Source organism: Orycteropus afer, unplaced genomic scaffold (genome assembly GCF_000298275.1).
Source record: "Orycteropus afer afer isolate SDZICR_OR568_19922 unplaced genomic scaffold, OryAfe1.0 scaffold00123, whole genome shotgun sequence".
Classification (NCBI taxonomy): Eukaryota; Metazoa; Chordata; class Mammalia; order Tubulidentata; family Orycteropodidae; genus Orycteropus; species Orycteropus afer.
Window position 1 is genome coordinate 6589772 of NW_006921710.1, and position 17812 is coordinate 6607583.

Below are 17812 nucleotides of genomic sequence, written 5' to 3' on the forward strand. Positions count from 1 at the left end.
ATGACCCAAAAAGTAAATGAGTATTCACAATAACAAAAAGAAGTTCTCCATAGTTCCAAAAGATGAGGCTCCAGAACTGAATTGTGAGTCAGAGTAAGACAAAAATGACATTAAACGAAGAGAGGGATATGATCTCCTTCACCCCTACTCCTGTCCTGAGGAGACACTGTCCCTGCTCCTGGAGAGAAGCGGGATTAACTTAAAGGGCATTTGAGCATGAGCACGGGTTTACCTTCTCTCCAGTATTCATTCTCTTGCTAGAAGAAAAGTCCTTCAGAGAACGGGTGACCTCCCTGCAAAAGAGAAGGAGCCAGCTAAGTTTCAAACCAACATCAAGTGACTTGACACGGATGCCACGTAATTAATGCAGTATTCTTCTTTTAGGAATATGTCACGACAGTCTTCCTACCAGTAAGGTGTGGATTTAAAGTGATTCCTAAGAAAACAGAAAGATGTGCATAGTTTTTCTAATATTCTCACCCAATGGTCTCCAGAGTATGGTACATCAGATGATTCAAGGGGAAGAGAGAAGAAAACATTGGAACATCTACTCATGTTTGCTTTACCTTATCCTTTTCAAATTTATGTATTTGTGTATGATATAAAATACACGTATTAGCACAATAAAGCATACATTTAATTCATAAATCAATGTAAACACTGGCGATGTGGGTCAACAGTTTTTGAAGGGGAGTGATCAAAAAGGTTTGGAGACCACTTTTCTAAACAATGGAACCATCCAAGGCTCTCACTCTTCCCTGTGAATTTCCTGAGGAAATCACCAACTCAAGGCAATAGAATGTGTCCTTCTGCAAAAGAAGAACTGTCATCTATAGTTTGCAGGTCTTATAACAATGTCTTGTTATTAGAATCATTTGGAAACATTACCAGAATAAGGTACAGTTCAGTATATAGATACCAGCTTTTTCTCAGAAATTTTAGGTATGACAGCAGAGGAGGAAGATGGAATACCAGCTGTATATAAGAAAGTCTAATTGTATGCAGTGAAGTCTGGATCTTTCAACGTAATAAATTGGCTTTAAGTGTTTTGTGCTTATAAATCATTTGCTGAGACACCTACAAACGCTTTCCAAGGATCCTAAAGGCAACCTTAATACAGAATGGATTTCCTAACTTGGCCGAGTTAGTGTAACTCCAGCTCAGAGAACAGAGGCATGTATCAATATTGATTAGCATGCTGGCAGCCCCACCAAGGCAGTAAATTCATCTACTGATTAGCTCCACCCAAGCTGCCCAGAGTACACACATCATCATCAGGGACTGGGGAGAAACATTCAACCTGAGGAACCTAGGGAAAGGGCGCTCTTACTGGGACACCTCGGCGATGTGCTTGTGGCGCAGTGCTATCCAGAGGTCGTCATCTTCATCCAGCAGCACCTCCTTCACCCGCGCCTCTCCAATACCACTTGTCTCGTACCTGGAGAGGACACGTGACTCAGGCAGGGAGCGCTGTCCCCACAGAATTCACCCGCTCCTTTTTGGTTTATAAAGAGGAAGCTATGGTCCTCAGCAGCTGATGTTCACATAAACAATTTCATAATATGCCACCCAACCCTTTGATGGTCATTTAGGTCTACTGCATCTGCATGGATGGGCTGCAAATCCTTGGGCAAGCTCTAATCAAAGTCAACTAACTTGAAATTTTGTTTGAAAACCCTCAGGGTTGGCTAATATGAGCTCCACCAGAGCCACGTGGTGCAGGGCACGAAGTCACGTTCTACATGGGCTTACAGCTAAAAATCGAAAACCCAAACCCACTGCTGTTGAGTCAATTTCAACTCACAGCAACCCTATAGGACACAGCAGAACCGCTCCATAGGGTTTCTAAGGCTGTAAATCTTTATGGAAGCAGAATGCCTCATCCTTTTCCCATGGAGCAGCTGGTGGGTTTAGGTTCGCAGCTGGGTGCTTTAACCAATGCATCACCAGGGCCCCAAAGATCATCTTTTTTCCTCTCTGGGAAAAGGACTGGGTATTATTTTCAAAGATGTGGTATCTAAATACAGTAAAACCTGCAAAAGCCAGAACCTGTTTAAGGCGGAAACTTGTCAGAGAAGGAAAACACAAGAATTTTCCACTATTAGAGAGTGACAGAAAAGTGGTAAGACTGCACCCGACCAGAGACGGAAAATTACAAGACCAAAAAGGCAGGATTTGCTGTAGGTGTGGCAGCTACCTGCAACAGACTCTCAGCATATTTTCACGTATGAAATCATTAATGTCTAGAGGAAAGCAAGAATTCAAAGTGCCGAAAAGGAGAAGAGCTGAGACTCACTTGTGTTTTTAGAATCTTCACTCTGAAATCACCATCTTTATGGTTAATAACATAAAATAAATGACAACAGTACAGTCTGTTTCCATACAAAGGAAAATCAGTGTTTAGGAGTTGAGTTTCTGGTGACTGCAACCAAGAAAAATATAAAAAATATCCTTTATTATTATGAAGAAAAAATAGCTCCTCTGCAAAGAAAGTTGATGGATGTATTTCATCAGCCTCATATTTCAAGATGTATAATTAAGAGCAAACTGTAAGAAAGACACCAAAGCAGAGGGAAGTTCACACAGTTAACACATCCAACCGGGCTATGAACTGATGTGACCTCAAGTGTGAACTGAAGGTCTAAGGTTCTTGTTCCTCCCTGAAAAGACTAAGAATTTCTGGCTAGCAATACCATGTGGGTTTTGGAGAACCCACAGAAAAGTTTGCAGATTAATCATGAAGACTCTATCAATACATCTGCCTTCCTGGGACTGAAAACGTCCTTTTCAAGTTAGAGCTATTTGGCGCTCATTTTCAGAGCCGCAGCACCTCTGGGTCTGTAACACTACACTTACTTGTACACATCGTTTTCAATAGGCAGCAGGTCATAACTCATCGCCTGGAAAGTCAGTTCATGAAGTACAGGGGAGCTGGGGTCAAAGCCTCGATCCAGGATCAAGAGCTGGGAGCGTGCCTTGTCTGGGCCCTGGGAAGGAAACAGGAGATGCTTTCACCAGCCACAGTGCACGGCTCCAGCTGCCCCAACTAGTGTAGCTCCTCTCATAAGAGGGGGACGGGAAGTGAGCACTGATGTACAAGCTGACCGAAACGGCCCTGACTTCATTGCTCATCAAGAACACCAATGAAAGCTGTGTTAGAATCCAGTGTTTCTATTTTAAAATAAGGGTCCTTTGGAGTAGATAGGAAACTGGCTAGGGATCAAAGTGAGTAGGAGAACACCAACTAGGTTCAGTTACATATCAGGGGACCGACCATCCTAGTTTGCCTGGAGCTCAGAGGGAACTCAGGACTCGGCCTTTCAGTTTTAAAACCAAGTTAGTGATGGAACAATTCTGTATCTTGGCTGTAGTAGTGATTATACGACTCTATACATAGAATTCATAAAACGCAGGTTAAAATGGCATAGGAAACCCCCTGACACACACACACACATGAACACATGTAAACACTGGTGAAACTCAAATAAGGCCTATAGATTGTATCAGTGTCAATTTTCTGGTTTTTATATTGTACTACTGAGGAGTTTTCCAGGACACAGGACTTTCCATGCTAAAACTGGGAAAGTCCCAGGCAAATGCAGACAAGTTGGTCACCCTAGTTACACTGAAGATAGACTATGTCACCCGCTGCAAGAGCTTGGAGCATTTCACTGGAGACCAACATACAAGAAAGGCAGCACCCACACACACTCTCTGAGCAGTAGGACCGAGCTGTCCTCAGGACTGTTGCACAAACACTATGGTCAGGTAAAGAGAGAAACACACGGTCTAAGGCCAGACTTACCTCCCCCATTGTTGGGTCATCAGCTTTATAGGCATCGAGCTTGTCTTGAATTAGCTGAGCCAGCAAGGCATTGTCTTTGTATTCCCTGACAAAGGAGGAGCAACACAGAGTGAACTGCCCAGACACCCACATGATGACGCTGGTCGCCCCCAGGAAGAAAGCCAGCACAGTGCAGAGTGGGTCAAGGGTGAGGCTTTGAACCAGTTCATTCTGGATCAACACCCTGCTGAGAAGTTGCCCTTCTTCCCCAGATGTACTGAATCAGAATCTACAGTTTTACAGGATCCCCAAGTGATTCTTATGTATACCATGTATGTCGTGAAAAATGTCTTACGTGTATGTAAGTATCACCTGGGAATCATGTGAAAACGTCGATGCTGGTTCAGTGTATCAGGTGAATCTGTTTGAAACCCTGGTCAAGGAGGATGTGAGCTTTAGCTGTTGTTTCTGTTTTTTCACAAGGAGAATATATCTATATATTACACACATAATTAAAGAAAATCAAACACAGTACTTAGCTCAGTACCTGGGACATAAAAAGTGATTTTGTAGTTTTTTTCTTTTTCTTAAACTATTCAAATAGAAACAAAATGCCTTTCCAAGCAGCCTCAGCTAAACATAAACAATGACCCTTCAGCCAAGGACCTCAACCATTCACCCTCCCCATGGTCAGGCTGCCAAGCCTAACCTTCCTGATTCTCACTTCCCTCAATTCAAACTTCCTTGGGTACTGTTTTGTTTTGTTGATAAGTGACATTTCTGCCAGCATAGTCAGAAAGAGAAAAGTGAGAACTTTGAACTGCTTCTGGAGTTGAGCCTGACAACATGTCCTGGGGCTCCATTTGATCCACCACCCTGCCAACCTCATTGCTAATGCAGCTCCATACCCAAGCCTATCCCTCCCACTTATGTGCTCCAAGCTTCTATTACTCTGTCAGGAGATACAGCCTAGACTCCTATTTCTTAACTTCCATCAGGTTGTTTTCAGTGAATACTAATAGTGGAGCTCTGGTAGCATAGTGCCTAAGGCGCTTGACTGCTAACCAGAAGGCTGGCAGTTCAAACCCACCAGCCACTCCTCAGAAGGAAGATTGGGCAATCTACTTCCATAGTGATACTGCCACGGAAACCCAAGGAGGGGGTCACTATGAGTCGGATCCGACTCAACGGCACATAACAACAATACTGGAATTAGGCCAGACACTAGGGCAACAATAAACCCCCTGCTATTGAGTGGATTCCAATCACAGCAACCCTACAGGACAGGCAGAACTGCCCCATTGGGTTTCCCAATCTTTACGAAAGCAGACTGCCTCACCTGTCTCCTGTAGAGTGGCTGGTGGGGTCAAACCACTGACCTTTTGGTTAGCAACCGAATGTGCTAACCTCTACGCCACCAGAGCTCCATTGGGCAACAATGAGGGAGATGTTTTTCTCAGGCTAAAAGCTCCAATAGTCAATGAGGCCGTAAGAACAAGTGTAGCAAATGGTCCCTGGCATCACCAATGCTCTCAACGTCTAGAGGGAGCCCTAACTCCTTCTTGCACCGAGTCTACCTCCACACTCTCTCTGGTACATCCTGGCTACCTATCCCCATTCTTATCACCCTAACTTCAGGCCCTACTTCCTCCATCCGTGGCTTCCTGCTAGCCTCCCCATGTCTGATTTCTCCTTGCTGACTCCTGCTCGCCACTCCCATCTTCATGCTCCAAGAGCACTGCTTTTCACTCCTCATCTAAACCTCCAAAGGCTCCCCAATGATAACCAAATGGAGGCTGATCCCAAACCTGGCCCTCCAGGGCCTCCAGAAACGACTTCCTCTCATACCACCACTCCAAACGCTATGCCGGACTACCCATCTCCCACAAACTTGCCCTACGTTTTCCCCAAGTCCACACTTCTACTCAAACCAACAGCAAGAGAAAGTCTCCACAAAATGTCCTCATCTACTCATCAGCCTATTGAAATCCAACTATCCTTCAAGACCCAGCTCAAATGTGAGCTCTAGGCCAAACCCCATCTTGCTTCTCCCAACTGGAAGAGTCCTCTCCCAACTCTGGATCCCTCAAGCCTCCTTGGCTTGCACTGTCTGTCCTAAGGCACTGGTCTCAGGGGGCTTCTGTCGCAGCTGCTTGTGTGCACATCTTACCTGCCCTCCCAGGTCAGGGACTTCTAAGGAAGGGCAAAGACTGTCATCAGCTTTATGCCCTCCCCAGCACTTTGCAAAGAACAAACAAGTGAGGAACGAATGACTTCACAAAGTCTGCAAGAATATGTCCTTTGGAGAATTATTTTCTGATTTTTTGTTTTACTTTGAAATCCCTCCTGCTGCAAAGTTATTTTGTTTTTCAGACATGGTTAAAAAGTGATTAAAAACTAAAGGAAACCTGGGTTACGGCTACATAGGGCTTCACATTTTAGCTATTCAATAATTGAACATACATATTTTCTATTCTTTTCTATATGTCCATTTCACAATACAATTCTTTAAACAACAAAAAACACTGGAAGAATAATTTGAAGTGAGAGAAGCTCAACTCTTGATCCTCTTGAGACAACTGCCAGAGGAACGTTAGGGCCAGAGGAAGTGGCGAAGACAGACACGTGGACGCCACTCGAGGCAGCCTTACCCCCGATACCGCACGGCCGGGTACTCCTTCAGGGTGGCGCACAGAGTTGCGATCTGCTCGGCCAGGCGCTCCAGTATGGGATTCTTCATCTGAGCCTTGTGGGGACTGTAGAAGCTTTGGAAAGAATCAGCAGAGTCCAAAGAATACACCTGGGAAAAAATACATGCAGGGTTTACACCCAGAATGGCAGGCTGCTGGAGTTTTTCCCGCCCTGGCAGAACATGCTTCCTTTCATTCTACAAGCTTGTGCTGAGTGCCTACTATGTGCCCAGACACCGTGCTAAATAAACACTTGGGAGCCATTAGTGACCAAAACATACATACATACATCCCTATTATCTAGTAGGGGAAAGTGGACAATAAACATAAGGAAAAAGTAAATTTTATGGTATGAAAAATTGGCTAAGTGTCTGAGAAAATGACCTGTAGGGAAAAATTGCCCAGGAGGGTAGGAAGAATGCTAGGCCTCATCTAAAAGGTGACATCTGAGCAGGACTTGAAGGAGGCGAGGGGAGTTTGTGACCAGTAGGGGGCCTTCCGTGTGGAGAAAAATCCACTGCGGAGGTCCTCAGGTGGGAGTGCACTTACAGTGTCTGAGGAACAATGTAGAGGCCAGAAGAGAATAGGAGACAAGGTAAGAAAGACCTGACAGGCCATTGTAAGTTTAGTTTTAATAAATAAAGGATAAGCTAGAATGGTGCTGAGACTATAGATGGATTTAACAATACTGTCTCCTCAGTAGTATGTGCTAAGTGTTTTTCTTTTCTTTTGTGTGTGTGCAGGCTGTCTGGAAAACGTAAATGCTCTCTTAAGCTACTTATTCTACCAGCCATCAGTATTCTAATATGATCTCCTTTATGTAAACTATTTTGATCTTCCAGAAAATCATTATTTTCTAGAAACATCTGAAACATAATAGGGTTGAATATGCTAAAGCTGGATTTTGTTCAGTCCAGGTTGTGACACGGCTCACACAGAGAAACAAAAATGTTGTGCCTGTTTGCAAGAAGTGCGGGCTTTGGGCCAAATGAAAAAGGCAAGAGACTGCCTTTAAGCACTTTCCTTCCATCCTTCCTTGTCTAAGAATAGGTTACTCTCTGGTTGCCTAGAAGCTGATTGATGTATAAAGATCCAACACGTCACAATCACCTTTTATCTCCACAAAATACATTACAGTGGTGTTGTATTTGTTTCTTTGCTTGTTGGGAAAAAGCATTTTAACAAACCTTAAAATAATAAGATATAAATTTCATGTATTCTCTCACAATTGGCTTCACCTTTACTGGTTTAAGAACTTCGTTTTTTTCCAGGGAGACAGGTTTGCTCTTGCAGCATTCGGCACTGGAAGTGTTAATGGCTAACGGCGAAGCCGACCATCTGTTCTCTCAGCACATGACAAGCTGAGGTTATCTCTACATAAAAACAGTCTCCTTTGCAGCAGATGGCTGTTGTCTGATCCCTTCCCCTCCTCTCCTCCTATGTTCTTTTCAGATAGGTTGCTTTTTGATAATATTCAAGGAGCCAGCCAATAGGAGTAGACACTGTGAGCAAGGATGAAATACATGCAAGGAAAGGCACAATGGCTGACAAAAATTTAGAAATAACCAGAGAGTAGGATGGGACCAGGGGCAGATCCCTCAGGAATACTGTTTCCATTACATAAACATCACTCACAACACGTCACTCAGCACACTTACATTATGGTATCTTCTCTCTCCTATTCTCTTTACTAAATTCCTATCCTCATCCTACCACCTCTGAGAATTTGCTAGCATTCCTGACAGAATAACTAGGATGCACATTTTCTATGTACTCCCTACTCAGACTCACCTGGGATTCATAAGGGAGAAATGCAATGTTGATTTCGGTCAGGGTTTTGATGACCTTGGCCGCTCGAGACTTCACCAGCTCATTAAACAGGGTATCTGGACAAGCTGCAAGAGTGACAAAAGAGTCAGTTCTCCTCTCTACTTGCTGGTTCATTTCAAGGCTATGCACGTCCCGTGGATTCTCTATTTTGTTAGGATTTTTAAAAGGCAACAAGAAAGCTCATCCCATCATGAAATATCCAATACTTCTGGGGAGTAAGAGGAATGTAAAATTACCTGCAAGACCTTGAACATGCAAGAGAGGCAAAAACAGCAACAGATAAAGATTTAGACACTGAGAGCTAACAAAGTCCATTTTCTGATATCAAGGGAACTAAAAACAAACAAACAAACAGAAGAGACAGAGAAAGGAAAAGGCCTGGAGTATAAACAAATACCACAAAGCCTATGTATTTATGATAAAATAAGGAAAGAAAAAGAAAACCACTGGGAAATGTGATGCAGGACTGTCTCCAGAACCTCTAAGGAATTCAGCAGCCAAGAGGCCCACCTGGTGGTGGTGTCCATGATTTCTAATGACAATCCTGGGCCCAACAAATGGCTTTAGGCTCCCAGAAATGTGTTTTCAGTTTATTATTATTAGTAATATTGTCTGCCTGGTGTCTTTGTTACCATATTTAAAGACCACGAAATCATTCTTTCATTCAATCATTTGCTATAATTTTCCATTTCGTCAGTGGTGAGTTTTATGGGGTTTTTCTACAGAGAGAATACGTGTATCTCTCTCTTTAGAGAGAACACTCTAAAACCATTACTGTCATATACTCTTTAGCTATCTAGGTCTACTCATCTCTCTTTGGTGTTAACAAAAATCAATCAAGATGCTTCTCCACTAGTTCCCATGCACAAAATTCCCACAAAAGAAAACTAATTCCAGGACCAGCATGCAGGTTCCATGTGATACAAAGACCACCAGATTGGAATGTCTTTGTAGCTGAAAAATTGGTGGAAATACCTGACAGTTCATAGCGATAATTGCAAGTCTATCTGACCAAACACCAAGGTTAGCATTTTTCTCAGCATTAAACCCTTTAGTTTAGAAGAGGTGCTCAGTGTGCTTTGTTTCATCAGGAAGGACTACATGACCCAGTAAGTGCGTATTTATGTTTATTTCTGTCTCATGTCATTCATCTTCTGAAGAGAAAGTAACAGATCAGGACAAACATGGCAACGAACTGTTTCTTCCCTACTGGTCTGACTGGGTTTGGGTTCAGCCTTGCTATGCAGGAACGTTAACTCAGAAAGACAGAGGGGCAAACTTATGCCGTACTTACAGTCAGTGAAGAAGACATGAGCCGCCCGGTACTTAGCGGTCGGTGGGTCTTTAAAGTCATTGATGAGAGAGTGGACAGACTGTAGAAAGGAGAAGAAAAGGGACTGAACCCAACTCTAGAGGCAAATGGGGCCTATTCATGAACTGAACTAAATATGAGCTGGCTTCACGCTAACTGCACAGACCAGCAGGGGGGTTTCTGGCATGTAATTCTAACACTCATGCTCACTCATGGCTTAGTGCTGAGGACTGAAAGCTGTGACTCTTTCAGAGTTCAGATGAACCAAGGCCTGCTCTGCTCTTTCCAGCATGATAACGCCAGTTCTTTGGAGCCACTGTAACTCAGGTTCCCTAAGAAGAGATCTACAAAGAGGAAACTTGTCAGAAAGCTTCCAGGAAATTTATATTGATGAATTCCGGCAATTTAGATGCCTCTGCAAGAACCTATGTGTAAGTCAATTTTCAAAAGTGAGGAAACTTGCCATCAAGTCGATTTGACTCATGACGACCCCTCCTTGGGTTTCTGAGGCAGTATCACTACAGAAGTAGATTGCCCAACCTTCCTTCCGAGGAGTGGCTGGTGGTTTGAACCGCCAGCATTCTAGTTAGCAGTCAAATGCTTTAGGTGCTATGCCACCAGAGCTCCCAATATAAATTAAAAGAGATCTAAAATATCTATCAACCAAAAGCAAGGAGGTGAACCTTGTTTGGATGCTGATTTGAACCAACTAACTGTAAAAAATATAGGTGTGTGTATGCGTGTGTGTATATATATGCATATACACACACACACATATATACACACACATATATATACATACACATACATATATAGCTTTACATTTTGTGAATTTATCTCAATAAAAAATTGTGAGACAATTAGATAAATCTGAACACTAACTGGATGTTGGTGAAATAAATCCGAAAGCACAAAGTACCAAAATTCTGGAGGTGGACTGCTAATTAGATAAAGTGGATCTCCATCCTGGAGAAGGGCGTGCAAGGGGGTAAACTAGGACAAACCAGAACCACAGAAAGCCACCTCTGGCTTTTTGCTCAACCATTGTCTTCCCAGAAGTTTAAGATGTTCGTCACTCCCCCAACGCCCTGCCTTCCTCCCCCGCCCTTTGTGGACTGTGTGCTTCACCATAGCAGTGTTAGCCTAACCCAAAAATGCCAAGACTCCATGCTGCGTGGAGGTAAAGCTGACACGCTGACCTGAGCCAACACTCTCTTCTGGTGGAGAACTTACCTTCTCAGAAGGAGTGATGAGATACACAGCCTCCAGACTGGGGAGTGGTTCTCTGCGCTTGTTGATATCCTCCACAACTAGACAACAAAACACCGGAGCACAGTAAGGAAAGATACCTGGTGATCATAAAGCTAGAAGCAATACAGACAGGCACCTTTAGATTGGCATGGATAAAAGTCTACAGTGGGGGTTAAAAACTTCCTTAAAGTTACCATATTCCTGGGATGTGGATTCCACTGTTTCCTAATGTTTGTGATATCGGGAAAACGGAAATCTTCTTACTCCAAATATTTCCCATCTGCCACTTCAGTTTAAGTAAATTCCTTGATCTCCCTTGAGTGGAAATGGAAAATGCTATCCCATTCTGTCAAGAACAATTCTTTCTCCTCTTTCTTCAGCTTCCTCACCTGTTCTAAATAAACCCAATGCATTGGGAATTTCCAGGTTGGTTTTATTTGTCAACAGTTGGACAGTTTTATCATTTTCCTCTGAATAGCAAACAAAGCCATTCCAAACGCATTCTCTAATTAATAATGCTTCTCAGAATAGTTCAAGATTAAATATGGTATTTTGTTAAGTAAATCTTAGATTCCCAGCCTCCATGACGCTGAGGCCAGAAGAAAAAATGATGACCAGCTACCACTGTCAACTGCTCTGAAAGGGATCATAGTAGGAGGTCCTGGATAGAGGGGAGAAAAATGTGGAACAAAACTCAAAATCACAAAAAAACCCAAGCTTACTGGTCTGATAGAGACTGGTAGAACCCCTGACACTATGAGCCTTAGACACCATTCAAGCCTCGAACCAAACTCACCCCCATGACTCAACTTTGAGCCAAATGACAGATATGTCTATAAGGTGAACAATAATACAGGGAGGTATGAACTCCTTGGAAAAACCAACTACATGAGATCTAAAACGTAGAGTTTGCCCAGGGATAAAACTCAGAAGGCAGGAAGAGAGAGGAAAGAAGGACAAAGGGAAACAGGAAACACAGAGAGGGAGTGGGAAGAGAGCTGTTACACTGTGGGGACCGCACCCAACGTCACAAACAAAACGTGTATGAACTGTTAAATGGAAAACCAATTTGCTCTGTAAACTTTCATCTGAATCACAATAAAAGATAAAAACAAAACAACAAATCATGGGCTTTTGGTTTGCTTGCTTCTCTTAAGGTTATGCCAGTTACTACTTCACTTGGCAAGAACACCTTTGGGGATAATCATCATCTTAATTGGCACTTGAGAAAGCTTAAGCTGCTTAACCTACACTGCGCCCTGTCCCCTGGTGTGGAGAGAGCAACACACTGCCTGTGTCACTGCTCCTATGCAGATGGTTTAAGCAAGTAAAAACATCGCTTTAGAAGTACCCCTTGTAATACTCATAAAGGCTTTTCGCTCAGAATAATGTTCAAATAAATAGCAATTCCCACAACCATCTACTTTACCAGTGGTTATAAAGTTTTGAATTTCACTGGCCAATAATTTTGTTAGGTGCCAGTGAGTTGGTTCCAACGCGTAGGGACCCCATGGACAACAGAACGGAACACTGCCCGGTCCCACGCCAGCCTCACGAGCCTTGCCACGCTTGAGGCCATCGTTGCAGCCGCTGTGTCAAGTCAACTCACTGAGGGTCTTCCCCTTTTTTGCTGACCCTCTATTTTGCCAAGCATGATATCCTTCTCCAGGGGCTATTCTCATACTGCCTTAAAAAAATGTTCTGGGGATTCCACATAGAGTCACTAACATTTATTTTACTAAGTAAGGACATTTTTTAAAGATTGTTGTTGTTGTTATGTGACATCGAGTCAGACCTGACTCATAGTGACCCCTCCTTGGGTTTCCAAGGCGGTATCACTACGGAAGTAGATTGCCCCATCTTCCTTCCATGGAGTGGCTGGTGGGTTTGAACCGCCAGCCTTCTGGTTAGCAGTCAAGTGCCTTAGGCACTATGCTACCTGAGCTCCTTTTAAAGGTTATCTTTGGGGTAAAGAAGAGCAACTGTGTGTGGTGGGGCAGAGCTAAGCCCTCATCTACCACAGGAAATCCATAGATAATGTCTAACACTGATGAGTTAGGAGATAATAGCATAAGGATTTATGAAATAGCAAAAATACAACCAGAAGAAAGAGTGACATGGCTGTGTCTGGGATGATGGACCATGGGGGTTAGGGGAGAAGAGGACAGAGCAGAGGATTACAGCTTCTCTGCTATAAGCTAGTGACCTCCATTTGGCTTTCTTTTTCCCTTAATTTTTGTTCATTTGTTGCTTTGAAGAGAAAACATAGTTTTAAAAGTTTAATAATGAAAATAACTTTGAAACCTCAAAATGGGCAAGTCTGTCTTCAAAGTTGACTTGCCTCACTGAATGACATAGAAGTCACACTGAAAATTTTGAACTTCCGTTGAAAGAATGATGCTTCTGGTGGCAGATGAACTGGATGTGGAAATTTGGTTTTAAAAATGAAGGCATAAAAAAAAAAAGAAGAAGGAATCACATCTAAGGTGTGATTGTACAATATACACATACTTCATGTAGGGTTTAATCAATTAAAAACAAATTACCAGATACTACGGCCAGAATTTCACAATTTAAGGACATTTTAACAAGAATAGGAAGGACATAAGTTTAGAGTAAAGGACAGGCATATTCAAAATAGAGCCTAAAACATTAACATACAAGTAATTACAAAGCAAACATCTGTATAATCACCATCCCAGTTCAGAAACAGAACCCAGCAAGCATTGCAGGAGTTCCCTCCCCACACCCCCGCCATCCCTCCCTGATCACAATTTCCTTCCTTCCTTCCTCCCTCCGGAGGCCAGAGGCAAGAGGCCACAGCCGTCCTGACTGGATCACATTCTTTACCACCTGTATCTGCATTCCAAAATGACATAGTGTAGTTCTGCCTGGTTTTGAACTTTAAATGTTCTGAACGTTTTAAAATGAAGGCACACTCTTTTGTCTTTTGCATATTATATTTAGCAGACTCATTCATGTTATCATGAGTTGTCAGAGTTTGTCCATTTTCACTGCTGTGACCGTAATTTATTTAACTGCTCTACTCTTGATGGGTCATTTTGGCTGCTTCCAATTTGAGGCTATGAACATGCTCTGTGAATATTCCTGCACAGGTTTCCTGGGTACATGTGTCTGAGGTTCTCTAGGACGCACATCCGACTGCAGGCTTGATGGCTCATAGGACGTGAATACCTTCAACTTTATCAGATGCTGCCAAGTGTCTTTCAAAATGGCTGTACTGACACTGTATCAGATAAGAATTCCCATTGTCCCACATCCTCACTATCACTTGGCATTAAAAAAAAAGCCCTAAACTGACTGCCGTCAAGTCAATTTGACTCACAGCGACCCCTCCTTGGGTTTCTGAGGCAATATCTCTACAGAAATAGATTGCCCAGTCTTCCTTCCGAGGAGTGGCTGGTGGGTTTGAACCGCCAGCCTTCTGGTTAGCAGTCAAATGCCCTAGGCACCCTCATGAGAGCTCCCTCATTTGGCATTATCAGAGTAAATATTCAAATCTGATGAATATAGAGTGGTATCTCATTCTGGTTTCAACTTGCATCTCCCTGAGAGTGGACATTTTTCATATATTTATTGGCACTGGATTTGTTCCCTTGTTAAATGTCTGTTCTAGCCTTTTGCCCACATTTTCTCTTGGGTGGTCTGCCTTTTTCTTACTGATTCAACATTCAGTTTAAATGCATTTCTTGAGCAAATATTTTATGAGCATCTAGCACTGTCTTAGGAGCTCTGGTAGCATAGTGCGTAAGGCATTTGACTGCGAACCAGAAGGCTGGTGGTTTAAACCCATCAGCCAGTCCTTGGAAGGAAGGCTGGGCAGCCTACTTCTGTAATGATACCGCCTCGGAAACCCAAGGAGGGGTTACTATGAGTCAGAGCCGACTCGATGGCACATAACAACAACAATAGCAGCACTATCTTAGGTAACAGAGATTCAGTGATGAACAAGATAGCCTTAGTCTCTCTCAAAGAGCTTACACAGGGTGCTGAAAGAATCTAAAGGCAAAGAGATGATAATGAACAGCTAAGTACTCTAACGAGGAGAGCACTCCATAAAGAGAAGTCATGAATTACTGGAACACAGAGAACACTGCTCACTTGTTATCCCCTCGGTCATGATGTCCGTCATCTTACAGCAGGAGGATAGCATCCTCATGCTTAGCTGATCAACCACCAACACCTGGAAGGAAAGAGACCTGCTTATAGGCTGTATGGCTCCTGCTATACATTCTCTCCTCAGCTTACCCACTCTTCTGAGACTTCAAAAAGAGCCCCAGAAATGCAGACTATGGAGCTGACAGTATCTCCCATGGCGAGAAGTCTGCTGAAATACAAGCTAGTTTTTGCTTCCTACATCCAAACCTAACCTTCTAGGAGTCAGAATTTACTCTCATTGACTTACTTGTATAAACTTAAAAAATTACAGTTTCTAAGGAAACAATTACCCATAAAAATGCAAAAGTAGAAAGGAAAAACATAATTTATAACACCAGCACCTAATGAATGGCTGAATGCTTCAGTGTGGTTGCATGAACCATATTGGTGGGTATTTTTTAGGGCATGAGCTTTTTTTTTTTTAAAGGGAGAATGAACACTGTTGCCTCCACATGAGGTATAGAACGTGAGGACTTGTGCAACCTTCATTAGAACACGTACCTTCACCAGAACGTGCAATCGTCTCTCTCAGTCCAGATAGGAAAAACAAGAGCATTCCAGTCCTACTGTGAATACTTCATGTCTGCAGTTCCTCAGCTAGTCCCTCCTACCTTCACTCAGCTCACAGTGGAGAGAATAAGCCAGCAGTTGCAACAGGACTGTTTTCTCCCTCTTTCATGATAGCAGCAAGGAGGCGGCAACAGGAGTTATACACATCAGGTCACAGTGTGGGCCAGAAAGCTTTCTGCTTCAGTACAAGAGGCAATTAGCTTTCGCTTTAGGAGATTATTTTCTCAAGATTAGTTTAAAATTCAAATGTCTACAAATCCATCACTGATGAGAACAGTGAGAGAGAAAGAACTACATAAAGAATTCCCACCAGATGGCCTCTCCTTCTGGGTGGTGAGGATGGATGTGCTGGTTAAAATGTAACGCTCACAAGGCTGGGGGTGAGGCTTCAAAATCCTGCTGTCCCAGGAAAATGGGGGCAGGGGTTCTCAACTGCAGGGAAACTTAGGCGACAGCATGGTTAGAATAAACCCTTCGACGCTCACAGAAGCTCAAGTCAAACTACTTACTCTCCTGCCAGGACAATGACCAGCCCCACACGGCTCCAGACAAACAAGTGGCCCTGAAAGCGCTGTCATCATAGTCTGCCTGACTCCTGCATTCCCTACTCTAGGAACCAGGCCATAATCAATCTGATTGGCTTAAAATACTTGTTGCATGTACATTATCATTTCCAGGATTGCTCTCAATGTTATAGAAATAAACACGCTTACTTCTTTGTTTTAAGTAGTTACAGGCAGCTGGGGACAGACCAGATCAGGGCTTTTCCAACTGAGGAGTGAGCACCATGGAGGCATTTTAGGGCCACTGAAGGAGCAAGAAGGGTCTCCTCCTTTTCCCACAACACAAGCAGAGTAAGTTCACCTTCTTTATATAACAGGTTCCAGGTGAGATTTTGTTTGACTCAAGGAGTGCTATTGCTAAACTACCCAACCAGGTGATCTCAAAGGTAAGCTTTATGACCAAGAGGCTTCTTAACCAGGATTATATCAAACGAGAGGCAAAGCAGGTTACCTTCCTCCAATGCGGAAGCTTGCTTGGACTCCGGACACAGAAGCCCTCGTTCCCCGCCTAGCCATCGCTCCCCAAATGTACCTCCGTTCTTACTTTCTCCGTGAATTCACCTTTAAGGCCGTTAATTGTACTCTTCTACCTACCTTCCACTCCCCCTTCTTCTTTACCTTCTTTATCACATCATGCATGATCTCTAAAAATGAAGGAAAAGAGAGAGAGGTGAGAGGAAAGAAAGATATTTAATATCACTTCAAGGATTTCTAACACCTGCCTATTGGAGGTTATTTTCCCCCACGTGTTCTCCTGGGTTATGCAATTCAACCAATTTGTTTACTGAGCCTGGTCTACTTCATGAAGCTGGCTCTTCTTCTGTTCCTTTAATTCAGTGATTCACAAACTTCTTGGTTTCTTTATACTGTTAAACATTGAGGATCCCATAGAGTTTTTGTTTACATTGGTAAATATCTACTGATATTTACCATATTAGAAATTAATCTGAGAACTTTAAATATGTATCAATTTATTTAAATAATCAACTCACTACATACTAACATAAATACTTTTAATAAAAAGTAACTATCTTTTCCACAATAAAAAAAAATTTAGTGAGAATATGTACACTGTTTTACGTTTTTTGCAACTTCCTTGAGTCTGGTTTCCTAGAAGACAGCTGGATTCTCATATCTGCTTCTGCATTCAATCTGTTGTAATATCATACCTCATATAGCATTTGGAAAACTCCACACTGCACTCATGAGAGAATAAGAGTGAAAAAAGTTTTATTAAGGAGACAATTATGATCCCTTGGACTGCCTGAAAGGGTCTCAAGTTTGAGAACCACCGCCTTAAGTGAGTAAGGGCTGTGAAATGCCTCACACCACATGAACCCTCCTCAGGCTCCAAAGACAGGTGTGAAGGGTGGTTGTGATGTCTTCCCAATCCCTGACCACATCTGTGGAATGCTCTCATCCAAGGAGCATCACTTCAGTAAACCCCCGTGTCTCTAACACTGCAACCACATACAAGTCTAACCAGCTGTGGAGGATTCAGAGGAAACATCACTCCTTCCATTCTTTCTAAACCCAAGTAACACACAGGCCTGTTAGGGACTCAGAGGCCAGTGCTGTTGTCAGCAAGAGTTTTTCAAAAATTTAGGTCATACAAGGATGCCCGCTATCACCA

At 42.9% G+C, this 17812-nt stretch overlaps 1 protein-coding gene across 1 annotated transcript in view; it reads right to left on the reverse strand.

Annotated features, from left to right (window-relative positions):
* Positions 1-16818, reverse strand: part of STXBP1 (syntaxin binding protein 1) — a 39565-nt gene extending 22747 nt beyond the window's left edge. Inside the window, exons 1-10 of the mRNA XM_042781468.1 lie at positions 16774-16818; positions 14990-15071; positions 10850-10926; positions 9599-9677; positions 8266-8369; positions 6436-6584; positions 3806-3890; positions 2857-2987; positions 1331-1438; positions 233-293 (exon numbers count right to left, since the gene is read on the reverse strand). Coding sequence (XP_042637402.1) covers positions 233-293; positions 1331-1438; positions 2857-2987; positions 3806-3890; positions 6436-6584; positions 8266-8369; positions 9599-9677; positions 10850-10926; positions 14990-15071; positions 16774-16818 — 921 coding nt within the window. The remainder of the gene's footprint in view (positions 1-232; positions 294-1330; positions 1439-2856; positions 2988-3805; positions 3891-6435; positions 6585-8265; positions 8370-9598; positions 9678-10849; positions 10927-14989; positions 15072-16773) is intronic.
* Positions 16819-17812: the final 994 nt, after the last annotated feature.